The 15,981-nt window shown below is 40.1% G+C and overlaps 1 protein-coding gene across 2 annotated transcripts; it reads right to left on the bottom strand.

Annotated features, from left to right (window-relative positions):
* Nucleotides 1–3,475: 3,475 nt before the first annotated feature.
* Nucleotides 3,476–9,883, bottom strand: LOC102014831 (P antigen family member 3-like). 2 transcript variants are annotated; one of them, XM_005411348.1, is made up of 5 exons: nucleotides 9,722–9,883; nucleotides 7,903–7,994; nucleotides 7,377–7,482; nucleotides 5,746–5,871; nucleotides 3,476–3,583 (listed from the first exon to the last, which is right to left on the bottom strand). In XM_005411348.1, the coding sequence occupies exons 2-5, from the start codon at nucleotides 7,984–7,986 to the stop codon at nucleotides 3,561–3,563; spliced, it is 339 nt and encodes a 112-aa protein (XP_005411405.1). In that variant the 5' UTR covers nucleotides 7,987–7,994; nucleotides 9,722–9,883; the 3' UTR covers nucleotides 3,476–3,560. The 2 variants fall into 2 exon arrangements, with proteins under 2 accessions (XP_005411405.1, XP_005411406.1); XM_005411349.1 differs by lacking the exon at nucleotides 9,722–9,883 and adding an exon at nucleotides 9,320–9,369.
* Nucleotides 9,884–15,981: the final 6,098 nt, after the last annotated feature.

Here is a 15,981-nt window from a genome sequence, read left to right as displayed (position 1 = left end):
CTTTATTTTAAAGAGTAAAAGAAGGATAACATAGTAATAGGGGGCTTATTGAATTACAGACAAAGTGGTAGGAAATTATCAATGGTTGTTTTACATATTGTTAGCTACAAGATAGTTTCTCAGAAAAACAAATGGACAAATAATAGTGAGCTACAGACAAAAGTGCTAGATTATCAATGGTTGTTGTACTATACTTTGGTATCTTCAAAGTGGTTTCTAAAGAAAATAAACAGAGCTATACATGAGTGACCAACTGAATATTCATTCACTATTCTCAATGGTTGTTGTAGGAAACACACAGTAATAAACATACATCCATTTACAAAATAGCATAGGCCAATACAAACATTACAGTGTTATGGACAGATTAGTAGGAGAATATCAATGGCTGCTGTAATACATGGTGATATCTTCAAAGTGGTTTCTCAGGAAGACAGAGATATCCAAGAAAGATCTAACTAGTTACAGCCGAAGGGTTGTGAAAAATAGCGTATTACCTCCTCACGTAACTCCTTTCACTGAGGTGTGATGGCTGGAAGGAAGGCCAGGATTGAAAAGGACCAAGAGACTTGTACCTGTGTCTAGAAACAGGCTGTTTTCTTTTTCCTATATAGTCATGATTACCCAGGGCTCCTCCATGGAGATGACAGTCTGGCCAGAGGGAGAAGGCAGAGAATGTCCCGGAACCCCTCATTCCTGTTAGACTAACTGGTAGGATGGGTCTGAGCTCTGGGGCCTCCGCTTCAGAGGGCAGACCGATCTCCAGTGGTCACCTTTGCATTCTGGGCATGGCCCAGGGGGCTTCTTGGGGCAGTTCCTCTTGAGGTGGCCTGGCTTTTAACAGTGGCAGCAGATGAATGTAGTTGTTGAGTTCTTCTTGGGGCCCCGAGAATCAGATTTAAAGTCTGTTTCTCTTAGTGCTGCAGCAAAAGCAGCTGCTTTTTCTCGGTCTCTGTTTTCTCTCTTTGGCCTCCTCCTCGTCACAGCTATAGAATACTGAGAAGGCAATTCTTACATCTCAAGTGAGCTATCTGGGGTGAAAGCCATTTTTTGTAGCTTTTTCTCTCGACTCCCAGTGCATTGGGACCCTGCAACCATAGTGTTCTCTCCCCAACCGTCAGCACAGGAAGCAGGAAATTCGGTGCAGCCCTCTCCAGAGCTCCACATGCTTGCAACAAGGAATCTTGAAGGTCTGCTCAGTGAGATACAGTCGCCATCAGGCCAAGAGAAGATTTTGTGGGAGAAAAAGATTTGTGGCCACTCCCTCCCACCTTTGAAGAACAGATGGGTTTGAGGGGGATGCTGCAGCATTTTGCCATATGGTTTATGACATGAGTTCCTAACTGTCTTCCCACACACCTTCCCAAATGGCTTTAGTATCCTGGTTATTTTTTCTGTAGCACAATAACATGTGTTATTATGGAAAAAATGTTTTAAGAGTTTCTGTATCAATGATTTCATCTAACACTCTTCATCCAGTCCAACTCATGGCTAGGGACACTCCCAAAAGCAACAGCAGGGAAATTCCCACAAGGGAATGTGACAAATCATTCCTAGATGGGGCCAGATGGGATCCCAAAGAAGCACTAAAGGCCAGGTGACCCACTACAAGCATTTGGAGAACTTCCAGAGCAGGCTACAGGATTCTAATTGCCAGCATCAAAAAGAAAGAGCCCAGCTAGGTTTGTCCGCAGCGAGGAAGTCAGTGTAGGGAGTTTCTAGGAAGGTTTAAGGAATATGGTTCAGGCACAGGGCCAGTTTCTTTCAGTGTTTTGAGCAACAACCTGAGCAGCTTTATCAGTACACCTGAGAACATCGAAGGCGCAGCCTAGGTTCAAACCTGCAGAGAAAAACATGCAGGAGCTGGGTGAGAGCAGTCAAGACACATTTTCAGGACAGAAAAAAAAAAAAAAAAAAAAACAAGAATAACTGGGGACTCTACAGATACCATGTGAAGTCTGCCCCATGTAGGGATATACTTCCTTCACGGGCAGAATAAAACCCCTAAGGGGAGAATAAAACCCCTAAGTAAAATAAGCATAGAAATAGAATTCTCAAATCTGCTTTTACTGGAGAGTCAGACATTGTGAAAGTTTACGAAAACTGACTCACCTTCTTTATGAGGATGAAATGAGCATGTACATTTATGAAAACTGGCATTGAGAACTAGTTAACAACACACATCCAATAAATGTGGATTTTCACTACTATAATTCCTGCTATTGTTAGACTTTAAAACTCAAATAGGGCCATGGATATAGCTCAGTGGCACAGCGCCTTGCTTGGCAAGCGCAAGGTCCTGCATTCAATTCCTGGTACCAGAAAAAAAAAACCCTCAAACAGAACTACTATCAAAACTGTCCTAGAGCCAGCCAGCCTAATTCACAGCCATCAAGCACCAATCAAAATTATCTGGGAAAATTAATAAAGAAATGACTTTTAGCTTTGTATACACAGCTGGGTATAGTGGCTCACGCCTGTAATTCCAGCACTCGGGAGGTTGAGGTGGGAGGCTGAGGCAGGATAGTTGGGCGTTCAAGGCCACCCTGGGCTGTAAGGTGAGTTCAAGGCCAGCCTGAACTGCATAGCAAGACCTGTCTCAAAAGGACAAAAAAAACCACTTTGTATATACAGAAGGATAATACCAGATAGCTTTCCTAGGGACGGCATCATTAGAACAATCTTGCAGAGATGATGGGGTCTTACAATGTTTGAAGAAATGGCAACCCGGAGCTGCCCCTTCTAACTGCCAATTAATGTCAAGGTGCAAAAGAAAGACAGGAGCAATCCAGAAATAGCTCATCCTTGGCAAGCCCAGCATTACATTATTCACAGCCATGTGGAAACCTCAATTTTAGAGAATAAAGAGGTCTAACAGGAACACATGCACTAAAAGTATAGAACAATGTATCTCAAGAGTATATACAGTACATAAAAATCCTCAACCAATTTTGGAAACATGTATTAAACATGACCAAATTGTATTTGCCCCAGGAATACATGGTTGGCTTAAATATACAAATTTATCAATCTACTTCCCCATAGTAAACATTAATGGAAGGGGGAGATGCTATGATCATCTCAATAGAAACACTGATGAAATTCAACATACACTGAAGATAAATACTCTCTCAGCAAGAATAGAATGGAAAGTGGCAACTATACTTTGATAAAGTGTATCTACCCCAAAAAGGTACATTAAACACCTTGATGAAATGCTAAGTTTTTTTCCATTTCTGATCAGGGATAAGACAAGAATGTCCACTATCACCAGTTCTATTTCACACTGTACTGGTGGCTCCGTCCAATGCTACAAAGTGAGAAAGGGGAATAAAAGGTATGATGTTTAAAATGCTACAAACAAAACTATTCTCAAAGGTATTTCTGTATGCTGAAAACATCTTATCAATACACTTTTAGAATTATTAAAATACATATTTTGACATCAAATACCTAGAAAAAAATTAAACAAAAGTTATGCTGTAAAGCTTTATTGGAAGAATTTGGAGATGTCAAGCTTCCAACATAACAGCAACTTGTGTGATTTTTTTCACCTTGTTTTAAGCCCGTGATGGCCCTTCTCCTGTAATACAAACATAACCACAGAGAACATTACTTACTTTAAATGACATTAAAGGCATACAAAGGCTACTACAGTTTGGGTTTAATAAAATGGATTGAAACTAGAACCCTAAAGGTAATCCTGTGGCTTAAATCCAGTTAGACCTCCCTATAGACTTCAAGGATAGACTTTTAGGTCTATTAACAATATGCTATGATTTTCCTAAGTACGTTAGTTGCGTTGTTCAACACAGCAGTCTCTCCTGTGGTACAAGGAAACAAACTGTTCAAGTTCACAACATAGTAAACTAAAGGTTGTTTCTAGCAGAAGTAAAAGCTATATATACTTTTAGTAAAAAAAAAAAAAGTAAAAACCTAAAAAATAAAAGAAAGCTTTTCTAAAGTGTCTCTTAAATGTTTCTATTTGAAATAATATTCTGAATACACGAATATCAAAAATTGTAATTCACACTTAAAACTGCGTAAGTGAAGTAAACGGTAAGTAAACAGCAGCACTGCATTTGGTTTGTCTTTATTTTGGAAGGTATAAAAATTATTTTGGGGACAGTTTAGCTCTTATGTAGCTGATTTAAGTAAGATCAGCATTTGTTCTCATTCTTACCAATGCTTATTCTTCCAGTTATGAACACCACCTCTTTTACTGGGGGGGCAGGTACCAGGCATCATACTCAGAACCTCACGCTTGCCAGGCAGGTACTGTGCCACCAAGTTAAATCCCCAGCCCCATACCACCTATTTACGTGCTTAAAAGTGTTCCAATTATTAAATGGCCACACAAGTTTAAAGCCATTATTATCATGGTAACATCAAAATGTGAAGTAGATACAAGTATGAGGCAAGAAGACTGTAAGTTCAAGCCCAGCCTGGACAACTTGGTGACTTGGTGAGACCCTGTCTCAAAAAGGACTATGGATCTAGCTTAATGCAAACCCCCTGGTTTCAACCCCTAGTACCCTGCCCCCCAAAAAGAGAATATACTCTCTCATGAGTCTGACCAGAAGGAAGAAGGGGCTAAAAAAAGGAAAAACGCAAGACTAGAAATCCAAAGACACAGATACATAAATAATTATATATTTAATATCTGTCAGTGCCTTACTCATATTAATGTGAATATCTGGGTTTTGTCCATTTTTCTCAAGAGTGTCTAAGCTACTGAATCTTCTTTTCAGGTATTTTCTACAAGAGTAATCTGAATGACATTAGTTGGACTGCTTTTCATTTTTCTAGTAATTCATATTCTTAGTATAAAATTTTTCTTTTTCCATTTGGTTTATTTTGGTGCTTTTAAAAAAATATTCTCTATTAAATTTAACGCAATTTATCACCATTTTCTAACGCAAATATTTAAGGCTAATTTTCCTGAGAGCACATTTTAGCTATGTTTATTAGGTTCCTGGAAGAAGTCTGAAAACTTATCTTTTAACATAAATAGTCAAATGGAACAGGTTAGCAGCACAGAAGAAAAACATTTAAAAGACTAATGGAAAGTACTTTGTACCTGCATTATAAATCATGCAAACCCAATGTTTTTATATTCTACGTTCTATCCCACAGAAACCAGAGTACAAAGCAATCAGAACTAAAAATGACTTTTAAATATCTGATGTGAACCATTTTTATAAGAGCAAATCGGGAGGGTGAGGCAGGAGAATCAGGGGGCTAAGACAAGAGGATCATTGCGAGCTCGAGGCCTGCCTGGGCTACAAAGTAAGTTCAAGACCAGTTTAGACTACATACTGAGACCCTGTCTCAAAAAGACCAAAAAAAAAAAAACCAAAGCTGGGTTTAGGAGTTAAAGGATTCATCCAGAATCTCAAAAATTAAGAAAGAGCTGGATTTAGAACATACTTCAGCACTTCAGCATATTTCACAAACTCATGCATTACAAATGTCTTATGTATTTGTTAAAAGCAGACTAAGTATCTGAAAATTATTAGCTATGGGTGTCACAACTTACACACAAAAGTAAGGAAGTGCTTTAATTCAATATGGCTTTGACCCAGTTTGTATCTCTAAGTGTGTAAATCAGGCATTTGGAATGTGAACTACATTTCAAATAATTTACATAACAACTCAGTTATTAAAGGAGTAATGTTACCTATTAAAAATATAATACTGTAGAAAAGGCACCCCTATAATTTGTATATTTAATAAGTAACCTACCTGACCCAGGGTATTTAGTATAGTCCAATCTCAGCAGACGTTTCCCCTTGACATCTGGACCATCTCCCCGCTCGCGCCCAGTCTTGGGCCGCTCTACTTCTTGAAGATCTGCCTCCAGTTCAGGCCCTTAAAAATAAAAAGGTTATCAACTTAAGTAGTAAAATATGAAGTATTAATAAGTGATAAATATTTACTTCCTTCAGTGTCATGAAATAAAAACTTTTGGCTGGTTTGATAATAAATATGGTAAGAACCTCTAGACTGTCATTAGTATTGGCACACATCTGGACTACGAGCACTCTGGGAGGCTGAGGCAGAAGGATTCCAAGTTCAAACCCAGCCTGGGCAACCGAGTGATTAGGTGAGACCCAAAATTAAAACACAGGGCTGGAGGTATAACTCACTACAAAGGTGCTGAATTCAATCCCCAGAAATTTAAAAAAAAAATCCCAAACACATTATTCAAGCGTCTACTTCCAGAAAACAGAAAAGCAGAAGTTTCCCAATATTACCCTTTTCCTTTCCCAAGACTGTCCTCAGACAACTTTCCTGCCCGGTGTACTCACTCTGTTACTGTACTTGTGTGATTATCCTTATCACATTAGTGATTTGAGTCTGACTCAAGGTTGAAATCTTGTCTCTTAGTAGTAGTCTTAGACCACTAGCACCTAGCAGGTTACATGGCATGAGTAGTCACTAAGAAATGCTGAATGAAAAAAAAAAGTCCTAAAATAAATACAGAAAAAAAGCCCAAGCTGATGAACATTCTGCAAACCAACTGGTCTCAGGATAATGTTTTATTTTCATTTTTATAACTCTAAAATAACTTGACCTCCTCTTACAAAGCCACTTTTTAAAAAAAAATCATACTACAGAGGTGCTGTGGTAAACACCTGAAATCCCAGCTACTTGGGAGGCTGAGGCAGGAAGATTACAAGTTTGAGTCCTACCTGAGCAATTTAGCACAATCTTGCCTCGAACTAAAAAATAAAAAGGGCTGTGGACATAGCCCAATGCAAAGGCCCTGCATCCAATCCCCAGTACCAAACAAAAACAAAAAAAACTAAACCAGACACTGTACGCCTGATACTGAAAATTCAGTATCTTAAATTATCTGGCTTTTACCAACCTTATCATATAAAAAAATCAATCAAAGGAAATAGTATCCATAATCCTCTAAATCATTTCTGGATTTGGTCTTCCTCCACTGAAAAGGGTTTATTTTGGGGCCATTACTGAGTTACCTTACAGTGAAGACGAATGAGTTTCAAGCATTTAAACAAAACCATCCACTTATTTTGCTTCTGCAATATGGAGGGAAGGGCACAAACTTTGGAACAATACACACATTTTGTATTCACCAATGAAGTATTCTTTGATAAAGCACAAACCCTGAGCCTCAGTTCTCTCAATCAGAAAATGGAAAAATTTTATCAAAGTGAGGGACTCCTATAAGCTAAGCTACAAACTACACCCCACTCACTGTTCTAGCCAATTTTCAGGTGATGTTTCTAATGTTTTCTTTCTCCTTTTCTGGTATGTCACAAGTACAAAGCACATATGCACACACATGAGACACACATGAGCATGCACACACACATTCCAAGCATTCTTCCTCCCCATCCCTTCACCTTCAGCTGCAGGTTCTTCATGCAGCTCCTCCTGACCAAATGCATCAGCCTGAATTTCAGCAGGTGGTTGCTCTTGTTCAGGTTGTTCGTTACTGGGCTGCTGCGCCTAAGGGTGTGCGTGCAAACAAAAAATTTATTAATACATAATAATAATACAAATATATCTGACCATAAATAAGTGTAAAAGACGTTTTTCTAACACTACTCTATATACTTATTCTTAATAAAATTTATCTTCCCAAAGAGTGGTTTATCAAAAAAAAGTGTTACTTACAAAGACTGGAAGCTATTTTACTCCATGCTGGAATGGATGTGTGCAATGTTAATCAATAAGCATAAGAAGTCATAAGCAAAATCTGAGGAAAGGTAAGACTATTAATCCAGGCAAAACAAGAACACCTGAATCAATATTCCTTAAATAAGATTCTACTACTTCATTACCATGAAAACTTTTATTGTATCTCTACTAGTTTAAAAACACTACCACAAATTTCTAACAGAAAACATCAAATATTAAAGCACTCACGACCACAGGCTCAGGAGGGTGAGTAAGTTGATCATCTCTCTTTTGTCCTTCAGCTTTAGATGTTGATTTTACTTTCTCACTCATGTTTCACACTGAAAGCAGAATAAAATGATTTAGAAAACCCACTTAGGAGGATAACTAGGGGCTCATGTTGAATACAGTTCAGTAGTACAGCAGTTGTCTAACACACAGGAAGCCCCTGGGTTGGTTCCCCAGCACCACCAAAAAAAAAAAAAAAAAAACCATAGGCATGTGCCATCATGCCCGGCTGTCTTAAAATGTTTTAAGGTACACAGCAAGAGACAAGTTTTTGTTGCACTGCATTCCCCATCATGCAGATAACTTAGGGCCCATCGTGGACATATTCAAGAAAACCCTAGAAAATTAAAACACACATGACACCGGGCGTGGTGGCACACGCCTGTAATCCCAGCACTCGGGAGGCTGAGGCAGGAGGATCACTGCAAGTTCGAGGCCAGCCTGGGCTACAAAGTGAGCTCAAGGCCAGCCTGAACTGCACAGTGAGACCCTGTCTCAAAAAGATGAAAAAAAAAAAAAAAAAACACAGTTGACTACTGCTTTCATCACACTTGCACTCACTAGGGCTATATACCTCCTCAAATAAAGTTTCATCATAATCTAGCCTTCCTAGTCCCTTCTGGTACCCTCTAAGTCCATTCTGATACTGTCCCTGGCAGGGATGAGAAGCTGTAATACAGAACAGCAAGCAGCCCCTCACTAGACCCTCCACAAATCCCAGGGATGCGGCCTCAACCCCACAGCACCCCAGATTCCAGGCTCTTCCTTCTCTGCACACACCAACCCCCTGTTCGGTTCCCCAGTCCCCTGTAGAACTCTGCCGGCTGTCCCAGGCGCTTCTGAAGGCAAGGACAACGAGGACCTCGAGGCCGTTCCAACCCCGTGGCCCCAAAACTTCTCCTCACGCTCCTTCACACCTCAGCTCTGGGGAGGACTTATCTGGGGACCTCCCGGCTACACCCCAGCAGGGGAAAAACGAGTCGAGACATAGGAACGCAACCACACGGCTCGGTGCTCGGCGAGCCTCACCCGGAAGGCACGCAGTGGGCATGCACACTGAGGTCCAGGCCGCCTCGGCCGCGGTGGCTCTCCCTCCCGACTCAGAATCCGCTGTCCCAGGCACCTATTAAACTCAGACACCTCCACACACACCTCCGCTCCTCAGCCCTCTTCCCCTCCTCGTAGCCCACCAAACAGTAGGGCACATGGTTGCTATGCTGCCAGGAACGACAACCGTGAGGCCTTTCCTCCTCCAAAGACGCAGACTGCCCGCCCCAAACCAGCTAGGCCCTCCTTACACTTAATTTTTGGCAGGACTGATCTACCTGCCTTACTCCCAGGAAGTAAAAACCACTTAAAATGCAGGGACACAACCTACCGACCAACTGACCCCCTTGAATGACCACACAGCTGGCGCGATGACTGCCGGGAGACTCATAGTGAGCATGTGAGCATGCGCACAGAGGCCTGCGTGGCCACCCCGCCCCACCCCCACCCCCCCCAAGCGACCCAACAATCTGTCGGCTTCTTTAGGTCCTTGTGGGACTCAGATACCTCTAATCACACCCCCTACCCTCTCTGGTCCACCATCTTCCCCCATACCGACCCACTCGACACCCCACGACAAAGCCCATGGTGGTACAGCCTGTGAAGGAAAAGAAAAACAAACGACGACCTCGAAGCCCTTCCTCCTCCCAGGGCCCAAACATCACTGCTCAACCTGCCCAAGTCCACCAGCTCCCCCTCACACTTAAAATTTCTAATAGACTAATCTACCTACCTACTGCCGACGTCCTCACAGGTGAAAACAAATCTAGACGCCGAAACACCGCCGGCACACCGAACCCTCCCTAGCAACCATGTAGTGCGAGTTGGCTGACGGGAACCATGCAGTGGGCATGCGCACAAAGGCTCGCGCCGGCCCTTGCGCATGCGCATGATGCAGCTCCCCCGCCCAGCCCCCACACCCAGGTCTCTCACCCAGGTCTCTCGCGAGAACTCGAGTCTACTCTCTTAACAATTCCATATGGCTCTTGGACGTAGTTGTCAAAAATAGTATCCCGCCTCAAAATTACCCCATCTTCAGATGACCCTCTGTCCTTCCACGGCCCACTTTCCTCCCTTGCCCCAGTCCCACAAAGACAAGGGTCATAGTGGCTGCCTGTCAAGAGAAATAGACTTCATGCCAAAATAGCAATAACATATTCCACAGAATTTATACAATACCAATAGTCTCATAATCTAATATGCAAACATTCAGCCTATAATAAAAATTATTCAAAAATGAAGAACTGGAAAGACAGAACTGGTCATATTCTAAAAGACAACCAACAAACATGAGTGTAATAAAGACCCATATGTTGTTGGGATTATCTGACAGTTTTTTGTTTTGTTTTGCTGTCTTTTTGAGACAAGGTCTCACTATGCAGTTCAGGCTGGCTGTGAGTTCACTTTGTAGCCCAGGCTGGTCTCGAATTCGCAAAGATCCTCCTGCCTCAGCTTCCCGAATGCTGGGTTTACAGGCATGCTCCACCACATCAGATCTATCTGACAGTTTTTCAACTGCTGTTTTAGGCCAGGCATGGTAGCACATACCCGTTAATCTCAGCACACTCCGAGGCTGAGGCAGAAAGATCGTAAATTCAAACTGGGGCAATTTAGCAATTTAGGGAGACTGTCTCAAAAAATAAAAATAGATAGCCAGGCATGATAGTGCACACCTGTAATCCCAACATTTGAGAGGCTGAGTCAGGAAGATGCCTGTGAGTTCGAGGCCAGCCTGGGCTCCATAATGAGCTCAAGGCCAGCCTGAACTACAGAGCAAGACCCTGTCCAAAATAAAACAAAAAATAAATAAAAATTTTTAAATGGTTAGGGTAGTAGCCAGTACAAAGGCCCTGGTTCAATCAAGCAATCATAAAAAACAAGCAATCATAAAAATTTGAAACAAATGTATAAATAGAAAGTCTTGGCGCAGTGCCTGGTATATCTGGGGTATGGCTCAGTGGCACAGCACCTGCCGGGAAAGCACAAGATCCTGAGATTGATTTCCGGTACCAAAAAAAAAGTCTTGACACAAAACAGATACACTTGGGCTGAGGATGTAATTCAGCTCCAGAGCACTTGCACAGTATGAGAGAAGCCCTGATTTCAATCCCCAGCACTCAACAAGAAGTGAGACAATCTTTTAAAAAGAAATAAGTGGAGCCAGGCATGGTAGCACACACCTGTAATCCTAGCCCTTGAGAGGCTGAGGCAGGAGGATCACTGCAAGTTTGAGGCCATCCTGGGCTACAAAGTGAGTTCAAGTCCAGTCTGAACTACATAATGAGACTGTCACAAAAAGACAAAAATTTTAAAAAAGAAAGAAAAGAAACAAATGGAAATTTTGAAAGTGAAAAAGATAGTAACCAAATTAAAATCCCACTAGATGGGTTCAATAGCAGAAAGGAGATAAAAAAAGAATTTGTGAACTTTAAGATAGATCAATAAAAATTATTCAGCCTGAACAACTCAAACTCCTTGAAAGAAAAACGAAAACTTCACCAACCTGTAAGAAAATGCTAAAACATGTCATGTGTATAGCCAGAATCCCATAAGGAGAAGTGGAAATACGGATATATATACATATATTGCAATGGCAAGCAGAAACACCAAAACAACACCCAGGACTGGAGGCAGATTTATTTACTTCATCAATGAGCACTGATCAGGATCATTCTCAGAATATCAGGCCCCAATTTCTGGTGGTCTAAGGCTTTTATATGATGCACAAATAGGAGGTACAAAGGAAGTACAAAGGTGAGACAGAACAGTCTGGCAGTTCTTCTGATTAGCTAGCAGGGGGAGATCATTGGTTACAGGGCTAGACTAATGATCATCAGTTACAAGACTAGATTAATGACCTCCAAGCTTGGTACAATCAAGTATCCTGAATGTTCGGTTATGTGCTCCTGGTTACAGGGGTCAAGAAAGTAATTACAAAGCTGTGAAGCAGTTGCAGAGCTAGGCAGTTTCAAAAGAACAAAGTTTTTGAAAGAACAATTTCTCTTGTACAGTTTTTCCCTTTCAATATTATAATAATAATTGCTGAAAACATCATAAATTTGATAAGACATAAACCTATAGATTCAGGAAGCTCAGCAAACCCCAAACAGAACAAACCTAGAGAAATCCATGCCTAGACATGCTATAATTAAACTGCTGAAAACAAAAAAACAAAGAGGAGTATCTTGAAAGTGTCCAGACAAAAAGGATGCATTTCTTACAAAAGAATAATAACTTAATTGACTGCAGAATTCTCATCAAATGCCATGAGGCCAGTAACAAAAGTCTCCAAAGTTTAAAGAAAAGAAGCATCAACCCTGAATTCCACATCCATCAAAATATCTTTCAGGAATGAAGGTGTAAGTAAGTTATTTGCGGATGAATGAAAACAAAGAGAATGTGTTGTTAGTGAATTTAAAAGGATTAAAATGGAAGTTCTTTAGACAGAAGGAAAATGAGACCAAGAAGAAATTTGGAACATCAGGAATTATGGAAGAGCAACAACATGTTAAGTATTTGATTAAACATAATAGTCTATTCTCCTTTTGAACTAATTAAAAGATATTTGAGGGGATTTAAAGCAAATATTAAAAATTACAACACTGTATGATGAGGTTGTTAATGTATATGAACACATACCACAAGATAACTATAATATTAAAAAAGTGAAACTGGAGGGACCTACATGGTAGTAAGGTTTCTACAGTCCATGTAAAATGATAAAATATTGGACTAGAGATATAGCTCAGTAGCACAGTGCCTGACTGGCAAGCATGACATCGTGAGTTCAATTTCCAGTACCAAAAAAAAAAAAGATAAAATATTAATTCTAATTAGTCTGTGAAGTTAATTATGTATTTTAATTCCTTGATGAATCACATTAAGAATATACCAGAGATAAAATTGAAACATGATAGATTTTAAAAGATTGCATTAGATCTATGTATCCGTTTTGAAAGTATGGGCATTTTAGCCAGGCATAGTATATATACCTGTAATCCCAGCACTTAGGAGGCTGAGGCAGGAGGATTGCTATGAGTTACAAGCCTCTTTCAGTTCCTTGGTTAGGTTGAATCCTAAGTACAGTACTTAGTTTTTCTTCATGCTGTTGTGAATGGTATTGCTTCCCTAATTTCTTTCACAGTGGGCTAATTCTGGTGTACAAGAACAGTGTTCATTTTTGTGTGTTGAATTTATATCCAGCTACATTGCTGAAATTAGTTATTAATTCTAAGAATCTTTTTGGTTGAATTTTTTGGGACTTCTATGTTAAGGTACATGTCATCTAAAAATAATAATTTTACTTCTTTTCCTATACCTATTGATTTTATTTCTTTCTCTTGTCTGGTTGCTCTGGCTAATGTTTCAAGTGCTATATTGAACAGGAGCGGTAATAGTAAACATTCTTATCTTGTTTTCCATTTTTTGAGGCAAAGCTTTCTGCCTTGCCCCATTTAATATGATGTTGATCACTAGCTGGTCATAATGGCTTTTTATCAGATTGAGATAAAGTCCTTTTATACCTATTTTCTCCAGGGTTATTTTTTGTTTTGGTTTTGGTTCTAGTCTTTTGTTGTTGTTATTGTTGTTTTGGTTTTAATTGTTTGAGACAGGGTCTGGCTATGTAGTTCTGGTTGGACTTGAATCCACTGTGTATCCCAGGCTGGCCCCAAACTCACCATGATCCTCCCCCCTCACCCTCCCAAAAGCTGGAATTACAGGTGTATGCCACCACAGCCAGCTGGCAGTTATTTTAGAAGATAACTTATTAATTTTTTTTTTTTGAGATAGGGTCTCATCCTGTAGTATAGGCTGGCCTTGAACTCACTGTGTAGCTAAGGGTGGCCTCAAACTCATGGCAACCCTCCTTCCTCAGCCTTCTGAGTGCTGGGTGTATGCCACCACACCCAGCGTATTGATTTCTTACAAAAATAAACATGTTCTTACCATAACATCCAGCAATCGACTTCTTTGTGTTTACCCAAAGCATATGAAACGTATCCACACAGAAACCTGCACACCTAGTATTGTAGCTTTATTCACAATTGCCAAAACTTAGAAGCAACAAATATGTCTTTTAGTAGGTTAATAGATAAATTCTGGTACATCCAAATGATGGAATTATCATTCAGCACTAAAAAGAAATGACCTATCAAGCCATGAACAGACATGAACAAAATTTAAATACATATTATTACTAAGTGAAAGAAGCCAGTTGACTCACACATTGTCTGCCTGGTGTGAGAAAATGGAAGAGTAAATGAGGTCCAAGATGTATAATAGATATTGTGAAATGGGGAGAAATTGTTCAAAAGGAAAAAAGAACTAGGATGGGGGAAAGGGAAAAGGAAGGAAGGGGAAAACATACAAGACAGTTATACTAGTAGCTTCTCTTAGTTCACTGAAAAGAAAGGTTTGTGCTAATATCGCTTGGAGGATTTTTTATTTCTATATCTTGTACCCTGAGTACTTTAAAGATAACAATATTCAATGCATTAACTGTTGCTATTCTCCTATTATATTGTTATGAAGTTTTGGGTTTGTTTTTTGTTTTTTTTTTTTTTCATAAAATAAAATAAATAAATAAATAAATAAGCCAGTTGAAAAGGCTTCAAACTGCCAGGCATGGTGGCACACACCTGTAATCCCAGCACTTAGGAGGCAGAGGCAGGAGGATTGCAGTGAGTTTGAAATCACTACATAGTGAGTTCAAGTCCAGCCTGAACCACATAGCAAGATCCTGTTTCAAACAAACAAAAAAAAAGCTACAAGCTGATAGTTCGAACAGACAAAACTGTAGAGACAGTAAAAAGATCAGTGGTTCGCCCGGCATGGTGATGCACACCTATAATCCTAGGACTCTGTGAAGCTGAGGCAGGAGGATCACAAAAACTCAACCCCAGCCTGGGCAATTTAGTAACTCAAAATAAAAAATAAAGAAAAGGCTGGGAATATAGGTCAGTGTAAAGGCCCTGAATTCAATCTCTAGTAGTGTAGGGGGAAAGGGTGGTTGCCAGGGAGAGGGGGGATGAATAGACAAAGCATAGGGGATTATTAGAGAATCGAAACTACTCTGCATGATACTACAATAGTGGACACATGTCGTAACACATATGTCAAACCCATAGAACATACACCTAACGCAAACTACGGGCGTTGAGTGATGATGATATGTGAAGACAGATTCGTCAATCCTAAGCACAGCACCACTTTGATGTGCAGTGTGATAACGGGAAGGTTGCGTGTGTATGAGGGAAGCGGTGTACGGGAAATATCTGCGCTTTCCGCTCTACTTTGCTGTGAAACTCAAATCGCTCTAAAAAGTAAGTCTTTTTTAAAAAGGAGTGTCTAGGCCCAGATGTTTTCACTGGCAAATTGTGCTAAAACCTTAAGAAGAAATAATGCCAATGCTACAAGAACTCAAAAAAATAGAAGAGAGGGATACGTCTCAAATCATTTTATGAAATTAGTACTTATTATCCTAATACTAAAACAAAAGAGAGACAGCAAGGGTAAAGAAAACTACAGCCCATTTTCCCTCATGAATGTAGATGCAGAAAAAAAAAAACCAAAACCAAAACAAAACCTCAATAAAAAATTAACAAATCAAATCCAATAATATACAAAACAAACAATACACATTACCAAAAGAAGCTTATGCTGAGAATGCAAAACTGGCTCAATAGTCAAAGCTGAATGCATCTTATTCACCATTTTGACATACTAAAGGAATTGAGCCACACTAATACCAAGTGAGCCAGGGATATAGCTCAGTGGCATAAGCGCCTGCCTGGCAAGCACAAGGTCCTGAGTTCGATTCCAGGTACAAAAAAAAAAGAGAGAAACTAATACCAAGTGATACAGGAGGGAGAAGGGTGGGGAAAGGAAGGGAAATAAAAAAGAATCAAGATATGTTATGTACATGTATCTACTCCCAAGATCAATGTAAACTTCATGTACTGTAAACATGTACTAATAAAATGATTTTTTAAA

This window comes from Chinchilla lanigera, unplaced genomic scaffold, assembly GCF_000276665.1.
Source record: "Chinchilla lanigera isolate Chin_1 unplaced genomic scaffold, ChiLan1.0 scaffold00142, whole genome shotgun sequence".
Lineage (NCBI taxonomy): Eukaryota > Metazoa > Chordata > Mammalia > Rodentia > Chinchillidae > Chinchilla > Chinchilla lanigera.
This window is presented reverse-complemented; position numbering and strand designations above follow the sequence as displayed.